The sequence below is a fragment of the Cryptomeria japonica genome, chromosome 2, assembly GCF_030272615.1.
Source record: "Cryptomeria japonica chromosome 2, Sugi_1.0, whole genome shotgun sequence".
NCBI classification, from domain to species: Eukaryota; Viridiplantae; Streptophyta; class Pinopsida; order Cupressales; family Cupressaceae; genus Cryptomeria; species Cryptomeria japonica.
The window spans coordinates 184900011-184912935 of record NC_081406.1 but is presented as its reverse complement, the minus strand read 5'-3'; the positions used below and the strand labels follow the sequence as shown (position 1 = coordinate 184912935).

Here is a 12925-nt window from a genome sequence, read left to right as displayed (position 1 = left end):
AATTTTTATTTAGAGTTTTATATTTTGTGCAAATAAATTTTATTTGCCATTTATATCAACTTACCTAGAGTATTTATAAATAATAGTGAGAATTGCACGTACTAATGTGTTTATTAGTTGTACCAAAGAGGATGCCAAACTTTGGCGAATGACTATGTGAGGTTAGAACTCCTCACATAAGGCCCTAATATTCAAAAGGTTAGTATAAAACATGTAATTTTGATAAAGTATTGAAGAAATCCTCTTTTTCCTAACCCCAAAATTGATGTTCTGAGTGTCTAAGGTTGGGCATATATCATTTATATGTATGGTAAATCAAACAGGACAAACCAATTTTTTAATTTCTAAATAATAAGACCTTCCAAGGAAAATTACATTTTTATAGTTGATATTTATTTTTACAATTTATAGGCAAATAATAAAGTGTGTTTAATTTATAGTGTCATTTGTGAATTTTTTTATTATAATAAATTATTTAGATGATGTATTGAAAATTATAATTATTATTTTTATATAAATAATTTTTCATATAATAAATATGTTGATTTTTTATATATATTTTATTTTTATGAATAAATATTATTTTTTAAGAATCATGGAAATTAGATTTCTTATGGTTGATTATAATTATAATTTATAGAGAAGGATCAAAGATTGTTGAATAAATAATGTAATTTGTGATTTTGTTTTGTTTTTCTTAAAAAAAATTTAACAAATTAATTTAATGATGTATGTTTTTGATTAAAAAAGTAGTGAGAACAAGGGCACTGACCCTTTACATAGCAGAACTATTAATGAGATCACAGTGCAAAAATAACACTATAACAACATTACCAACAACTAACAACAAAAAGAGACCAAGTCTTAGAAAATAAAAAATAGCAACAAAAAACACAAAAGAAAACTACAGGGGCGCCTTTTGCACCCGAATGGCATCAATGGCACTATTCCATTCATTAGACAGGAACTTATATAGGTCCTTAGCATCCTTCTTATCCTCTTCCTTATCCACAATATGTTCCCTCAGCAGAGAGAGGGTGAGCATCGAGCTATGCAGAACCTACAAATGAAATTTGTTAAGGCCCACAATTTGGGCATCCCAGACCTCCATCTTTCTATTGAGCTGATTGAAATAATCCGTGATTGACTACAATTCAAGCATAGGTCCAAGGTTCTCAATCCTCTGAATGATGTCCAACATGTTCATGCATATCTTTTTCATTTGCTCCAGAGTAGGGACACCTTGGGGGTTCACAGTATCCATGTCATCCATAGTCTTATCCATCACCTTGATCACATCTTCAGCAGGGGAATAGTCAATATCATTTCCCAAGCCCATGAGGGGAAGAGAGTTCATCACCTTTTTTGCCTTCTTTAAATTTGAGTCCAAGCTACCAGAGTCTAGGGCTTTGGTATCAGAATTTTCCTCACCCATGACACCCACAATGCCCATGTTCATAGGGGCCCTATCCTTAACATCAATAGAGTCCTAGGCTTTCATCTCAGAATTTCCCATGCCAACAACACCCATAGTGTTCAAAACCATGAGGCCCCCAATCATATCCACATCCACAACATCCTCACCAAGGGCCCCCATAGTGATATTAGGGTCCTCTCCCTCCTTGTCCACAATAGGGTCCTCCTCTGAGTAAATATTTTCAATCACATGGGTCTTCTTTTTGCACAAGCTTTTGGAAAGACAATCTAGAGGATCTCCTTTTAATCTCAAAATCAAGGGAAGGGTTGTCATTCTTAGCATCCTCAGAGGATGAATTGTCATAAAAGATAATATGTTTGCGTTTAATAGGGGTTTTTCCTTTTCCCTTGGACAAGGAGTGGGAAATGCTGGGAGAGGTGGACAGAGTCAAGCTGGAAGAGATCGCAAATAAAGAGACAATAGAGGCATAAGCAGGCAGAGACATGGAGAAGTTGGCCATAGCAAAGCCTTTGTGAGGATACTGGAAAAATATAAGGAAGGCCATGGACAGGGCAGCAAGCTGCTGAGTAGTGGGCATGGGGGGCTAAGAGACTGAGAGGTTCCAAGGGGGAAAAGGGCCTCATAAAATTTGTACAGCCTAAAAATGAGGCCCTAGTGAAGGAGGTAGGGCAGCTTATCCCCATGCTTGGGGTCCATGGTATCTTTAATAGAATTTTCAATGGAATGCAATAAATAAAAGGACAGACAGAGTAAATCATTATTAAAAACTAATGATGTATTTTTTTGATAGAAAAATAGCCAAAACTATGGGACTAACCTAAAGTACAAAGCAAGTCTAAAAGAGAACAATATCAATACATTAGCAGAAACCAACCGATAGTGTATCAACCAATCCCTATCTTAACTATCAAAAACATATTCCACCTACTATTATAGAAAATCACAAGATTGATGGCAATCATGTCCATGTAAAATCTAAAAAATGCAGATATCCACAAAGAAACCAACACTAAACCAACTAACCCTAGTAATAAGCATACATTTTTTATGATAGTACTTGGAAATACAAAGAGTCTTAAAAAGCCACAGAGGGTTGATGAGGAAATTAAACAAAACCAAGATCCAACAGATCTCGTAATGAAACTATTAGCAAAATTGGAAAAGGGCGCCCATTAATCATTTTTTCTAGTCTTCATGTGCTTGGAAAGCAACAATCCAGTCCAATCATCTGCAAGGAACTCAAACAGATCCTTCATGGTGTCACCTCCCAAACCTCTCTGGTTCTCTTTTTCCTGGTGCAGAAGACACATAGTAGTGGCCAAGGAATGCATGACCTTCAGGGAAAATTTCAAAATTTTGTTGAAATGCTTGTCCAAAGTATCTGGCTTCTTTTTAAAATTGTTTAGATCCTCAGAAATGGCTTTATAGCCCACACATTGGGTAGCCTCTGCCATTTCACCTCCATCAACAACAATCTGAATTCCCTAAATCTTCCTCCCATCTTCCTCACAGGTTTTTTACCTTTAGCATAGGATAGGGGAAGTAGCAGATAAAGGGGAGGTGTTCTTACTATCTTCCTGCAAAGTCCTAGAGTCAGGGGCATTGGTGTCCAACTTAGAAGACTTTGAAACATTCATGGCCTCCATGTCATCCTCAGTCTTATCACTGTCCTCCTTCTCCAGGTCTTTCATATTATCTTTGACATAGTTTTTTCTAACTATAAGTTGTTTCATGCAGGGTTTTGCAATGATTCTATGGGACCTACGAGGGGTATCACCATCCTCCATGTCAGACTCAACTAAATGGACTTTGGGATCACTTTTGGGTTTTTTTGAGGCGATTTTAGTAATAGAAGGGTTACATTTTTTTTTCCCCAATTTTATGAGGGGAAATGAAGGGGGTGTGGCAAGGGGATTGATAGGGGATAATGATCTTTTTCAAGATCTTCTTATTTCTCTTTTTAATACGAACGGGGTCACCAAAGTGGTCCGGGTAGGAGGGAGCAAGTTGGACAGAGATAGGTTTGGGTGGATAGAGGGACCGGTGGAAATTGTAAAGGCAAAACATTAAACCATGGTGAAGGATAGTGAAGTTGCTATCCTGACTCATACAATGCCTAACATCCTTAACTGTGGACTCTAAAGTATGCAGTAAAAAGAAGGGAAAGGAAATAATATCATGGTTATGAAAATGGTTAAGCAACAGGAAGTGGTAGTAATAAAAAACCCCATATCTACCTTCAAGGGTAAAATAATTCATGACAATTTTACATACTTGGTCCCACGGATAAGGAAGACAATCTCTGTTAAAGCCCCCTTGCAGCTTGATAGGCTCATTACCCTTTTTGAAGAATCTATTCATGTTGGTTTCATCAATGAACCTACTAGTCTTCTTCCATTTCCTTCCCTTGGTAGACAGACCCATAGCTTGGGCTATGAAATCTTCACTAATTTCAAAAGAGATATCACCCATTATGACTCTCCTATCATTTCAACTATTAACAAACTACATGAAAAGACTTTCATCGAACCTAGTCATAGCTTTCATGAATGGAACAATGCCCCCTTCTTTGATATACATCCGCACACAAGGGTCATTGTGGATGCACTCATTAATAATGTTTGGCTCAACCTAGACTAAATCCCCCCCATTTTTGTTTCTTCTAGAGTGATGTTGATAAGGAGCGATGAGTAGATTATGGACTTGCAGAGAGAGAAACCAACGCGAAGAAAAAGAATGGTTAACATAATTTTAGAAGAATTATGATAAAAGCAGAAATAATTAACAGTTGTGGTGCTTCCCAAGGCATGTACCCACCAGCTCCGATAAGCATGTGAAAGGACACCTCTTATCACCTCCGCCATCTTGAGTAGAGCTTCATCTTGGGAAATTATTGAATTCTAGTTTAAGCAATAATTATTGTACTTGATAGGGCCTGTCATATTAATGATTAAAGTATGGAGCTGTAAATCATTGGTATCACTTTTACAGGTGGGCAAGCATGTCATCATTAGGTCAATGCAGTGCAAAGTATGGGGACTACCCTTGGCCACCATGGCAAAATCTGACCAATTCAAATTTGAATTTCCTGCCTTCATCATGGTCCCCCAAATAGACTAGTATATACACTTGTAAAATAAACCATAGCAAGTCATTGGTCAATCAGATAGTTTTCATCTCTTCCTATGAGGGATTTCTATTTATCAGAAAGAGAGGCCAAGTGTCTCTAGCACCTCATACCCTTCATCTCAATGCCTGCCGCAGCTAGGGAGTCTACCACCATATTTCCCTCTCTATAAATATGTTGAATATGAAATTCATCTAGCCAAATAATCATAGACCATATGTCCTTGATAATGCTGTGAATCATCTAGCTAATCTCAAAAACCCCTTTGGTCATCTCAATGATCAACTTAGAATCTTCTTCAATGACCAATATTTTAGAGTCAATAGTGAGAGCCAATTTAAGACGCCAGAAGATCACTAAGTCTTCAACCATGTTATGGGAGACTAAACCAAAATTGCCAGCATAGGCCAAAACCAAGTTACCCAAATCGTCTCTTATAATTCCACCTCCCTCTGTAACCCCATTGCATGTGGTGCCATCAAAGTTAAGTTTAAACCATGAGGGGGAAGGGTCCGACCATCTAGTGTTGAATCTCACCAACCTTTTAGAAATTTCATAGTGGAGGAAGTTGTTAGGCAATTTCCATTTCCTAACCCAACTGCGATCCATCTCCAAAGGGGCAAACAACGGGCTTTTCCATTTGCAGACTAGAGCATTCTCCCTAAGAAGCTTCTTCATTATATCGACCACAGTGTCCACAATGTTATTGGTATCATGGAATATCCAATCATTCTTTTCTTTCCTGATGTTCTAACAGATATGAGGAGGGATAAGTTTCAAAAACTGGCTGAACAGGGGGTGAGATGAAGGGCAATCCTAGTTGATGACAAACTATTGTAGGTCTTCTAAGAAGGTCTAGGTGATGTTAATTTTCTATAAGGATTTGTACCAGACCATGGAGGTGAAAGGACAATTAATAAAGAGATGATTGATACTTTCCTCAGCATGATTACATAACACACACCAATGGGCCATGGGAAAGCCTCTCCTCTTAAGGTTATCAATGGTTAGGATCTTCCCATGTAGAGCTGACCACTAGAAAAAATTAATTTTTGGAATGTTGTGAATTCCAAACTTTCCTCTAGTTGTAGCAATCATTGGTAGGAGTGATGAGAAGATTGTAGGCCGACTTGATATTAAAGGACCCAAAGGAATTCTTTGCCCAAAAAAACTTGTCAGCATGGGGGGATAGGGGAATCTTGACCTCCTCAAGAATCAATAGAAGATCCCCCACCAAATGACTCAAATGAGTGTTATCCCCCATGCCATCAACAAGCCTCTTCTAGCGACAAAGGGGAAATATGTAATTCACCACAAGAGGACCAAGCGAGTCCTTGAGACTCCCCATGAGATAGCTGAAGTGAGAATAGGCTAGGGTTTATCACCAATCCAGTTTTCCTCCCAAAATATAATCTTCTCACCATCACCCACCTGCCATTTTAAGCCTTCCTTAAGCAGTTTTTGACTTTTGACAATGTTGTTCCATATTTTAGAGCTTGAAGGGAGGTCATGAGAGGATAAAAGGGAAGAAAAGGGGGTGTGGTTGAAGTACTTAGCCCGCATAATCTTACACCAATGAGCACTGCCCATAGCAAGATTCCAACCAAGTTTAGTCAGCAAGGCCTTATTTAGGTCCAAAATTTTTCTAATCTCTAGGCCTCCCATACACTTGGGTTTGCAAACCACCTCCCAGTTGACAAGACTGAGTCTAGATTTTCCTCCATACCAGTACATAGAAAGCTTCTTTGTATTTTTTCAATTTTCTCAGCCATAGTAATAGAGATCTTAAATAAAGATAGAAAATAGACAAGGACACCTTGAAGAGAAGCCAACAGAAGATGGAGTTCAATAGCACTACTCAGAGTTTTGCATATCCATCCAACAAGTTTCTTCTGCATTCTTTCTAGAATAGAATCCCAAAACTGGGAAGTGACCTCCTTGATCATGAGAGGAAAACCCAAATAGGTATCGAGGAGATTAGCAAAACAACATCCAAGAATTTGGATTAACTTACTTTGGAGATTCCTATCTTTGTTGAAAAAATGAATTTTGCTCTTATTATAGTTAATAAGTTGTCTTGAGGCCTTGGCATAATCCTCCAATAGGTGTTTCCATTCTTTAGCTTCCACAACCAAAGAGTGACCAAATAGGAAAGTATCATCAACAAATTATTGCATAACCACCGGGGGGAGGGTAGAATCCGCTTTCACACTTGAGATATTTCTATTCTTGATCAAGTAGGAGAAGTTCCTACTCAGAACTTCTGCCACCATAATAAGTAAGTAAGGTGATAGGGGGTCTCCCTACCTCAGCCCCTTCCCAGCCTTGAAAAAAACCCAAGGAGAGCCATTGACCATCACCGAGTAGTGAACACTTTCCACGACCACCTTGATAACTTTGATGAATCTTTCCTGAAATCCAAACTTGGATAGGACAACATATAGGAAATTCCAGTTAACTTTATCATAAGCCTTAGAGATGTCAAGTTTAAAAGCCATACCTAGGTTGCGAATCCTCTCCATGGAATGAATGATTTCATGAGTAGTGATGACCGCATCGAGGATCTGCCTACCCAGAATAAAACCCCTCTACGAGGGGATAATACATCTATCAAGAAGAGGTTTGATTCGGTTAACAACAACTTTAGAAAAGATCTTGTAAACCGAATTGCATAGACTGATAGGACGGAAATCAATTATAAGTTTAGGATTAGGAACTTTGGGAGCCAACACATTGAAAGTATTATTCAATTTCTTCAGAAGGTTCCCTATACGAATGAAATCCCTGGTGGCTTTGAACAAATAATACTTCATAATCTCTGAAAATACCTGAAAGAAGGTCGCGGGGAAGCCATCAGGGCCTGGGGCCTTATAGGCAGCCATAAAAAAATTGCCTCTTTAACTTCCTCTTTGGTAACTTCACACATTAGCAGTTCATTGTCATCATCATTCAGAACTGGAGGGATAAGATTGAGCAACTTATCACATAATTCAGTAGGTTCTCTCACCATGTCAGTAGTGTAAGCATTAGTGTCACTAATTATGTATGTTACAATCATTATGTGGCATAATTTATTTCTTAGAATTATTTTTTATTTTTTATGGATAATGGAGAGTCTTATTTTATGGTTTATTATGATTATAATTTTTAAAGAAGGAACTTTGTTCAGCACATAACATGCCTTGTGACTTTGTTTTTCTTATTTGACAAAAAATATTCTAATGATATATATTATTGAGAGTTATAATCATCATTTTGGTATATATAAAAAATGTTCACATGAAAAAGATTGTTGATCTCTTACATAATCTATTTATTTGAATGATTATTATCTTTCTATGCCATGTTTTTTTTTTGCAAATGAGTAGTTTTTTTTATTATTTATTTAATAAGATAAAATAATATAAAATATATTATTAGTAGCAAAAAATTATAGTACATCTAACTTAAATCTTTAATTATTATAACTATTTAAAAAATATTTTTATGGATTTTAAATATTATTATTGAATTTTAAGGTGTTAATAAGATCATTTTTGACACATGCTTTTCATATTACAAGAATTTTAGTTTTGTTTTTATCAATTTTTAATATTATAATCAACGTCAATTTGGATTTGGATGAGCTTACAATTCTATTATAATAACTTATTTATAAGTTTTATTAAAAATAATTGATTTTGATAAATAAGAACTTAAAATTTATCAAATCCTTATTAACAAATTGCATTAAAATTTTATTTACAAATTTATAGGTTTATTAATAAAACTATATTTAATTTGAACATTGAAAATGACACTACACCTTTTTACTCTAATTAACAACTTCCACTACTCTAAAAACTCTAAAAAATTATTTACATCCTTTTCAAAATGGTTCTATAACATCACAAGCTTTGCCAATGAGACACTCAAAAATAATTTTACAATAAATCTAATAAGAAAATATTGCAAAGAAATCATCTTATTTTAAGTGATTAAAATGTACTTAATCTATATATTAAAATTGACATAACCTAAAATTTATTCATCAAATTTAATAGAATTTTCAAAAAATAATTTAGGGTTTTATATAAAATCTAGAAGCATCTAAATTATAATATGCAAACACCAATCTTAGATTCAAACTTTTTCAACTAAGAGCCACAAACTAAAAGGTATCTAGTCCATTAAACCATCCTAATTTATTTATTTGGATTACACATTGGACAACTCTTTCCTTCCACAGGACTCATTTTCCTCTTTCCCAAAATCCATTGACTTACATCCTCGTAACTCATTTAATATTATATAGTTAAACGGTGGAGAATTCTATCACCGTGGAGAACTCTATCTTTTCACAGTACTCATTTTCCTCTTTCCCAAAATCTATTGACATACCTCATAACTCATTTAATATTATTTGATTAAACAGTGGAGAAATTTTCACTTCGACCAACTTATTTTCCTTTTTCCCAAAATCCATTGACTCTACTCTTTCTTTTCCTTTACTCAATCAACTTTGAGATTCATTTATTAGTTTGTCTCCGACTCCCTCATATTACACGGTTACACAGTGGAAAATGCCGAACTCATTTTCCTCTTCCCAAAATCCATTGATTCTATTCCTCCTTTTTCTTTACCCAATCAACTTGAGACTCTTGTATTAATTTGTCCCCAGTACCTTCATACTAAACGGTGGAAATCACTTCCCTTCCACCGACCTTATTTTCCTCTTTCCCAAAATCCATTGATTCTCCTCCTCCTTTTCCAGTATCCAATCAACTTTGGCACCCCTGCATTAGGTTGTCTCTCGTAATCTGCTTATTTATACCACCCTTATCCTTTGACTACCTACCATCGGCTTTGAGTTACCTGATATATTCTGCTGGGTAAGCTCTCTAGGTTGAAGTAACTTCAGTTTCTGAAGATATTTCAAAGTTTAGGGCCTGCGAAACATAATGGATCGCGGATCTGCTGCAGGTAAACCAACTGGGTCGATCTGATTTTATAGAACGAGTTGGGTTGTTCACATTTAATTTAATAGTCTAGTTTTTTCAATTCGGTGCGATGTTGTTTATTGCCATAGAATAACCTATTATTTTATTTTCTTCAGATTCCAGGCTCACCAGATCTACCAGTGTTATTGAGAGCACAAGCATGATGAGTGTTTCCAGTAGATGGAGGCCAACAGCATGCCAAAAAAGAATACTGGAGTCCTTTTTCGCGAATGGAACTAGAAAGCCTTCTGTGGAGCAAGTAAACCGCATTACTGCAGAGCTGCAGCTCCACGGACCAGTTGAAGGCAAAAACGTCTTCTTCTGGTTTCAGAATGCCGCTGCCAGAGATAAACGGAAGAGAGAAAGACCAGAAACATCATGTGAGTAGGGGGATAGATTCCTAATGACATTAGATTTTTACAATTTATTGTTCAGATGTTTTGCCGTTTCTGGGTAATCTTTCATATCACATTCTATAATTTATCATTAGATTTCTTTTCTTCTTTATGATTTTTTCATTCAAACAATCTAATCTAGAAACAGTAAAACATAAGAATAAACTCTTACAGACTTATGGTTTACATTGTTTTTAGGGTTAACTAACCTAAAAGTTGTATATTTCAGCCCCAAAGTGGCCTGCAGTACTTAAGCCGCGCAACTGGACTTCTTTATTCCGTTCGAAGAAGTCCTCTGACAAGAAGAGCTATGTCCAGGTATGAAACCGCCTTTATACATTATGCCTTGTCTTTCGAATTATATGTGGTATAAATAGGGTTACGGCATCTTTCTGAACAATATATATATTAATATGCAGATGGAGGAAGAGGAAGAGGAAGAAGAAGAGGAAGTTGATAGCGGACCTCGCAGGAATTCCTCAGTAGATCCGTCTGATATAAGGACATTGGAATTGTTTCCTTTGCATCCTGATTTGTGAGGGCGCAGGCGTTCCTGGTTTTGCTTTTGTGTAGTCTAGGGTTTAATAAACAGAATGCCGGATGAAGATATTTGGAATATGAAAATGTAGTAGCGCATGTTCTATATTGCTGCGATGCTACAGAATGAGTTACGTTTTGTGATCATGTAGCACTTGCAGAGATTTTTATATATTGAAATTTTTCTCAAGAGTATCTTTTTTAGAATGAAATGTTAAGATTCACCTTCTCAAATGGTTATGGGATGATGGAATGTGTTCATGTTTCAATTATGGTTTATTAAATTTCAGTAATTAAAATCTTATAAAATAAATCAGTTAATGGATTTATAGCTGTTTGTTGGTATATCAGAAAAAAGTTAGTAATTAGGTTAATTTTGTGATTTTATTGATATGGATAGTACATAATAATTGAGCATTTGTACATAAGTATTGAAATAACAATAGTTATAAAAACTTAAGTAAAGTGGCCTATAAAGACAACAAAAAGAAATGGTCAAAATTGAATGTACTATTTAAGAACTTAGGATACACAAAGATAGGTTTAACGGCTATTAGTATCCAATAAATAGATTAAACAAGTATAATTTATAGATTTGGCTTCCCATTTCTTAAGGAAGTTGTAGAAAAGAAAAAACAAATATGAGAATCAAACTAGAATTTAGGTTGGAGTAATTAGATAGGTATAATTTACTCATTTGGCTTCCCAGTTATTAAGGATATTCTATATATGAAAGTGTAGAAAGAATGAATCATCCTAAATATTGAGATTCCTAGAGACTAGCTATGTCATGATGGAATGTAGTGATATATTAACATTTATTAAATACATTCTATTCAAATCTCAAGTTGTACAAGGGGGAAATAAATATTATAATCAAACTAAAATTAGGTTGGAGTAATAAAGTTAATCATTACATAAATACATCCTAACTTCATTCCATGAAGAGCTTGGAAGCTTATGCTAAAATAATTTAACATAAAATTAGAAATGTAATATTTTTTTTCTAATAATAAAAGGTTTACAATTAGTCTAATATTTATAACAAAGTTGTTGCAAATCAATAACTAACAAATGGTAAGCCAGTATGCCATTAATCCATAAAAAAAAAACCTTAAAAATAAATAATTTAATTTAATGTAAAGACTTGTAAAATTAAACTTAGTATAAATATGAAATTGAAACCCTCATACTAATTAGTTTAGTTTTAATAAATAAGACAATCTAATTTTAATGATATTAAGGTTTGATTAATTTCTTTAATTGATTATATTAGTTTACTTAGAAACTGTCATATACTAATTAGCTTAGTTTTTATAAATAACACATAATCTAATTTTAAGGATATTAAGATTTGTTTGAATTCTTAAATTGACTACATTAAATTTACTTATATTTTTATCTTCTAAATAAAAGATAGTGAATATTAACTAATATAGATTCACATATTAATCTTTAGAACTATATTATATAATGAAAAATTGGGTATTTAAATTGATATTGTTTTCAACTTTTTATTATTTTAATTTTAATATTAATATTTTTCATTCATCTCTTTCCTCTTCTACATTTATTGAATATATTTAATAATAATGAAATATTTAATACATATTTTATAAAAAAAAAATTAAAATATAAAAAAATAATTATATTATATTGTAGAATGTTAATACTTTGAACACCAAATTATAAGTCTATGATAGACACTAAATTATAAGAGTTTAAAATATTAATATTCAATGATCATTTTCTTCCTAGTATTATAAAATGTAATATTTAAAAATTCTACTAATCTATAATAATAATAATATAGATTATATATAAATAATGAGAGTATTATAGAAATGTTTCAATTTATTATGATGAATTAATAAATGTTATAATAAATAATGTTGTAATTAAATTAATGTATATTTATAATGAGAATATTTTAGAGATAACTCTTTATTTTTCTTTTGAAAAATATAAAATAAATTATTAATATCTCAAAAATTTAAACTTGTAAATATTATCTCACATGGATTTTATAAGGAAAACAACTACAAAAAGGGCGTTACTGGGACCCCACAACAAGTATAACCAAATAAAACCTATCACAAGGATCTGCAAATTGAAAATGAATAACCAAAAAAAGATTGTTGTTTATAAGAAAATCTTACAACATTGAATAAGAATATAACCAAACAAAGCCCCTACAAAAATGAACTACAAAATGAGCAACAAGGAGGATTCATATATTCCCCTCACTTAATATGTCAACATAGTCTTATGTTGATGTGTTAAGGTAGAAAGAAAATTCAACAAGGATAAACACCTTCATTATCAACGAGATATCCTTTAAGAAATAATGTACATACATTCCAAGATAAAAAGAGGGCATAGCTCTTTGAAACAAGGAAAAGATAGTTGTAAAAGAGATATCTTGCAATAAGTGTAAAGGGTTCCTTTT

The 12925-nt window shown here is 33.7% G+C and overlaps 1 protein-coding gene across 1 annotated transcript; it reads left to right on the top strand.

Moving 5' to 3' along the window:
* Window positions 1–9289: 9289 nt before the first annotated feature.
* LOC131873718 (WUSCHEL-related homeobox 4-like) lies at window positions 9290–10666 on the top strand. The gene is made up of 4 exons (XM_059216901.1): window positions 9290–9527; window positions 9661–9924; window positions 10169–10257; window positions 10359–10666. Exons 1-4 carry the CDS (start codon window positions 9506–9508, stop codon window positions 10476–10478), a joined length of 495 nt encoding a protein of 164 aa, XP_059072884.1. The 5' UTR covers window positions 9290–9505; the 3' UTR covers window positions 10479–10666.
* The last annotated feature ends 2259 nt before the right edge of the window (window positions 10667–12925 follow it).

What these genes read in the sequence shown, in the direction of transcription:
- LOC131873718 (XM_059216901.1), top strand. Translation starts at nt 9,506, where the DNA reads ATGGATCGCGGATCTGCTGCAG. An exon ending in AGAAAGACCAGAAACATCAT is followed by an intron (nt 9,925 to 10,168) that starts GTGAGTAGGGGG and finishes TGTATATTTCAG; the next exon opens with CCCCAAAGTGGCCTGCAGTA. An exon ending in ACAAGAAGAGCTATGTCCAG is followed by an intron (nt 10,258 to 10,358) that starts GTATGAAACCGC and finishes ATTAATATGCAG; the next exon opens with ATGGAGGAAGAGGAAGAGGA.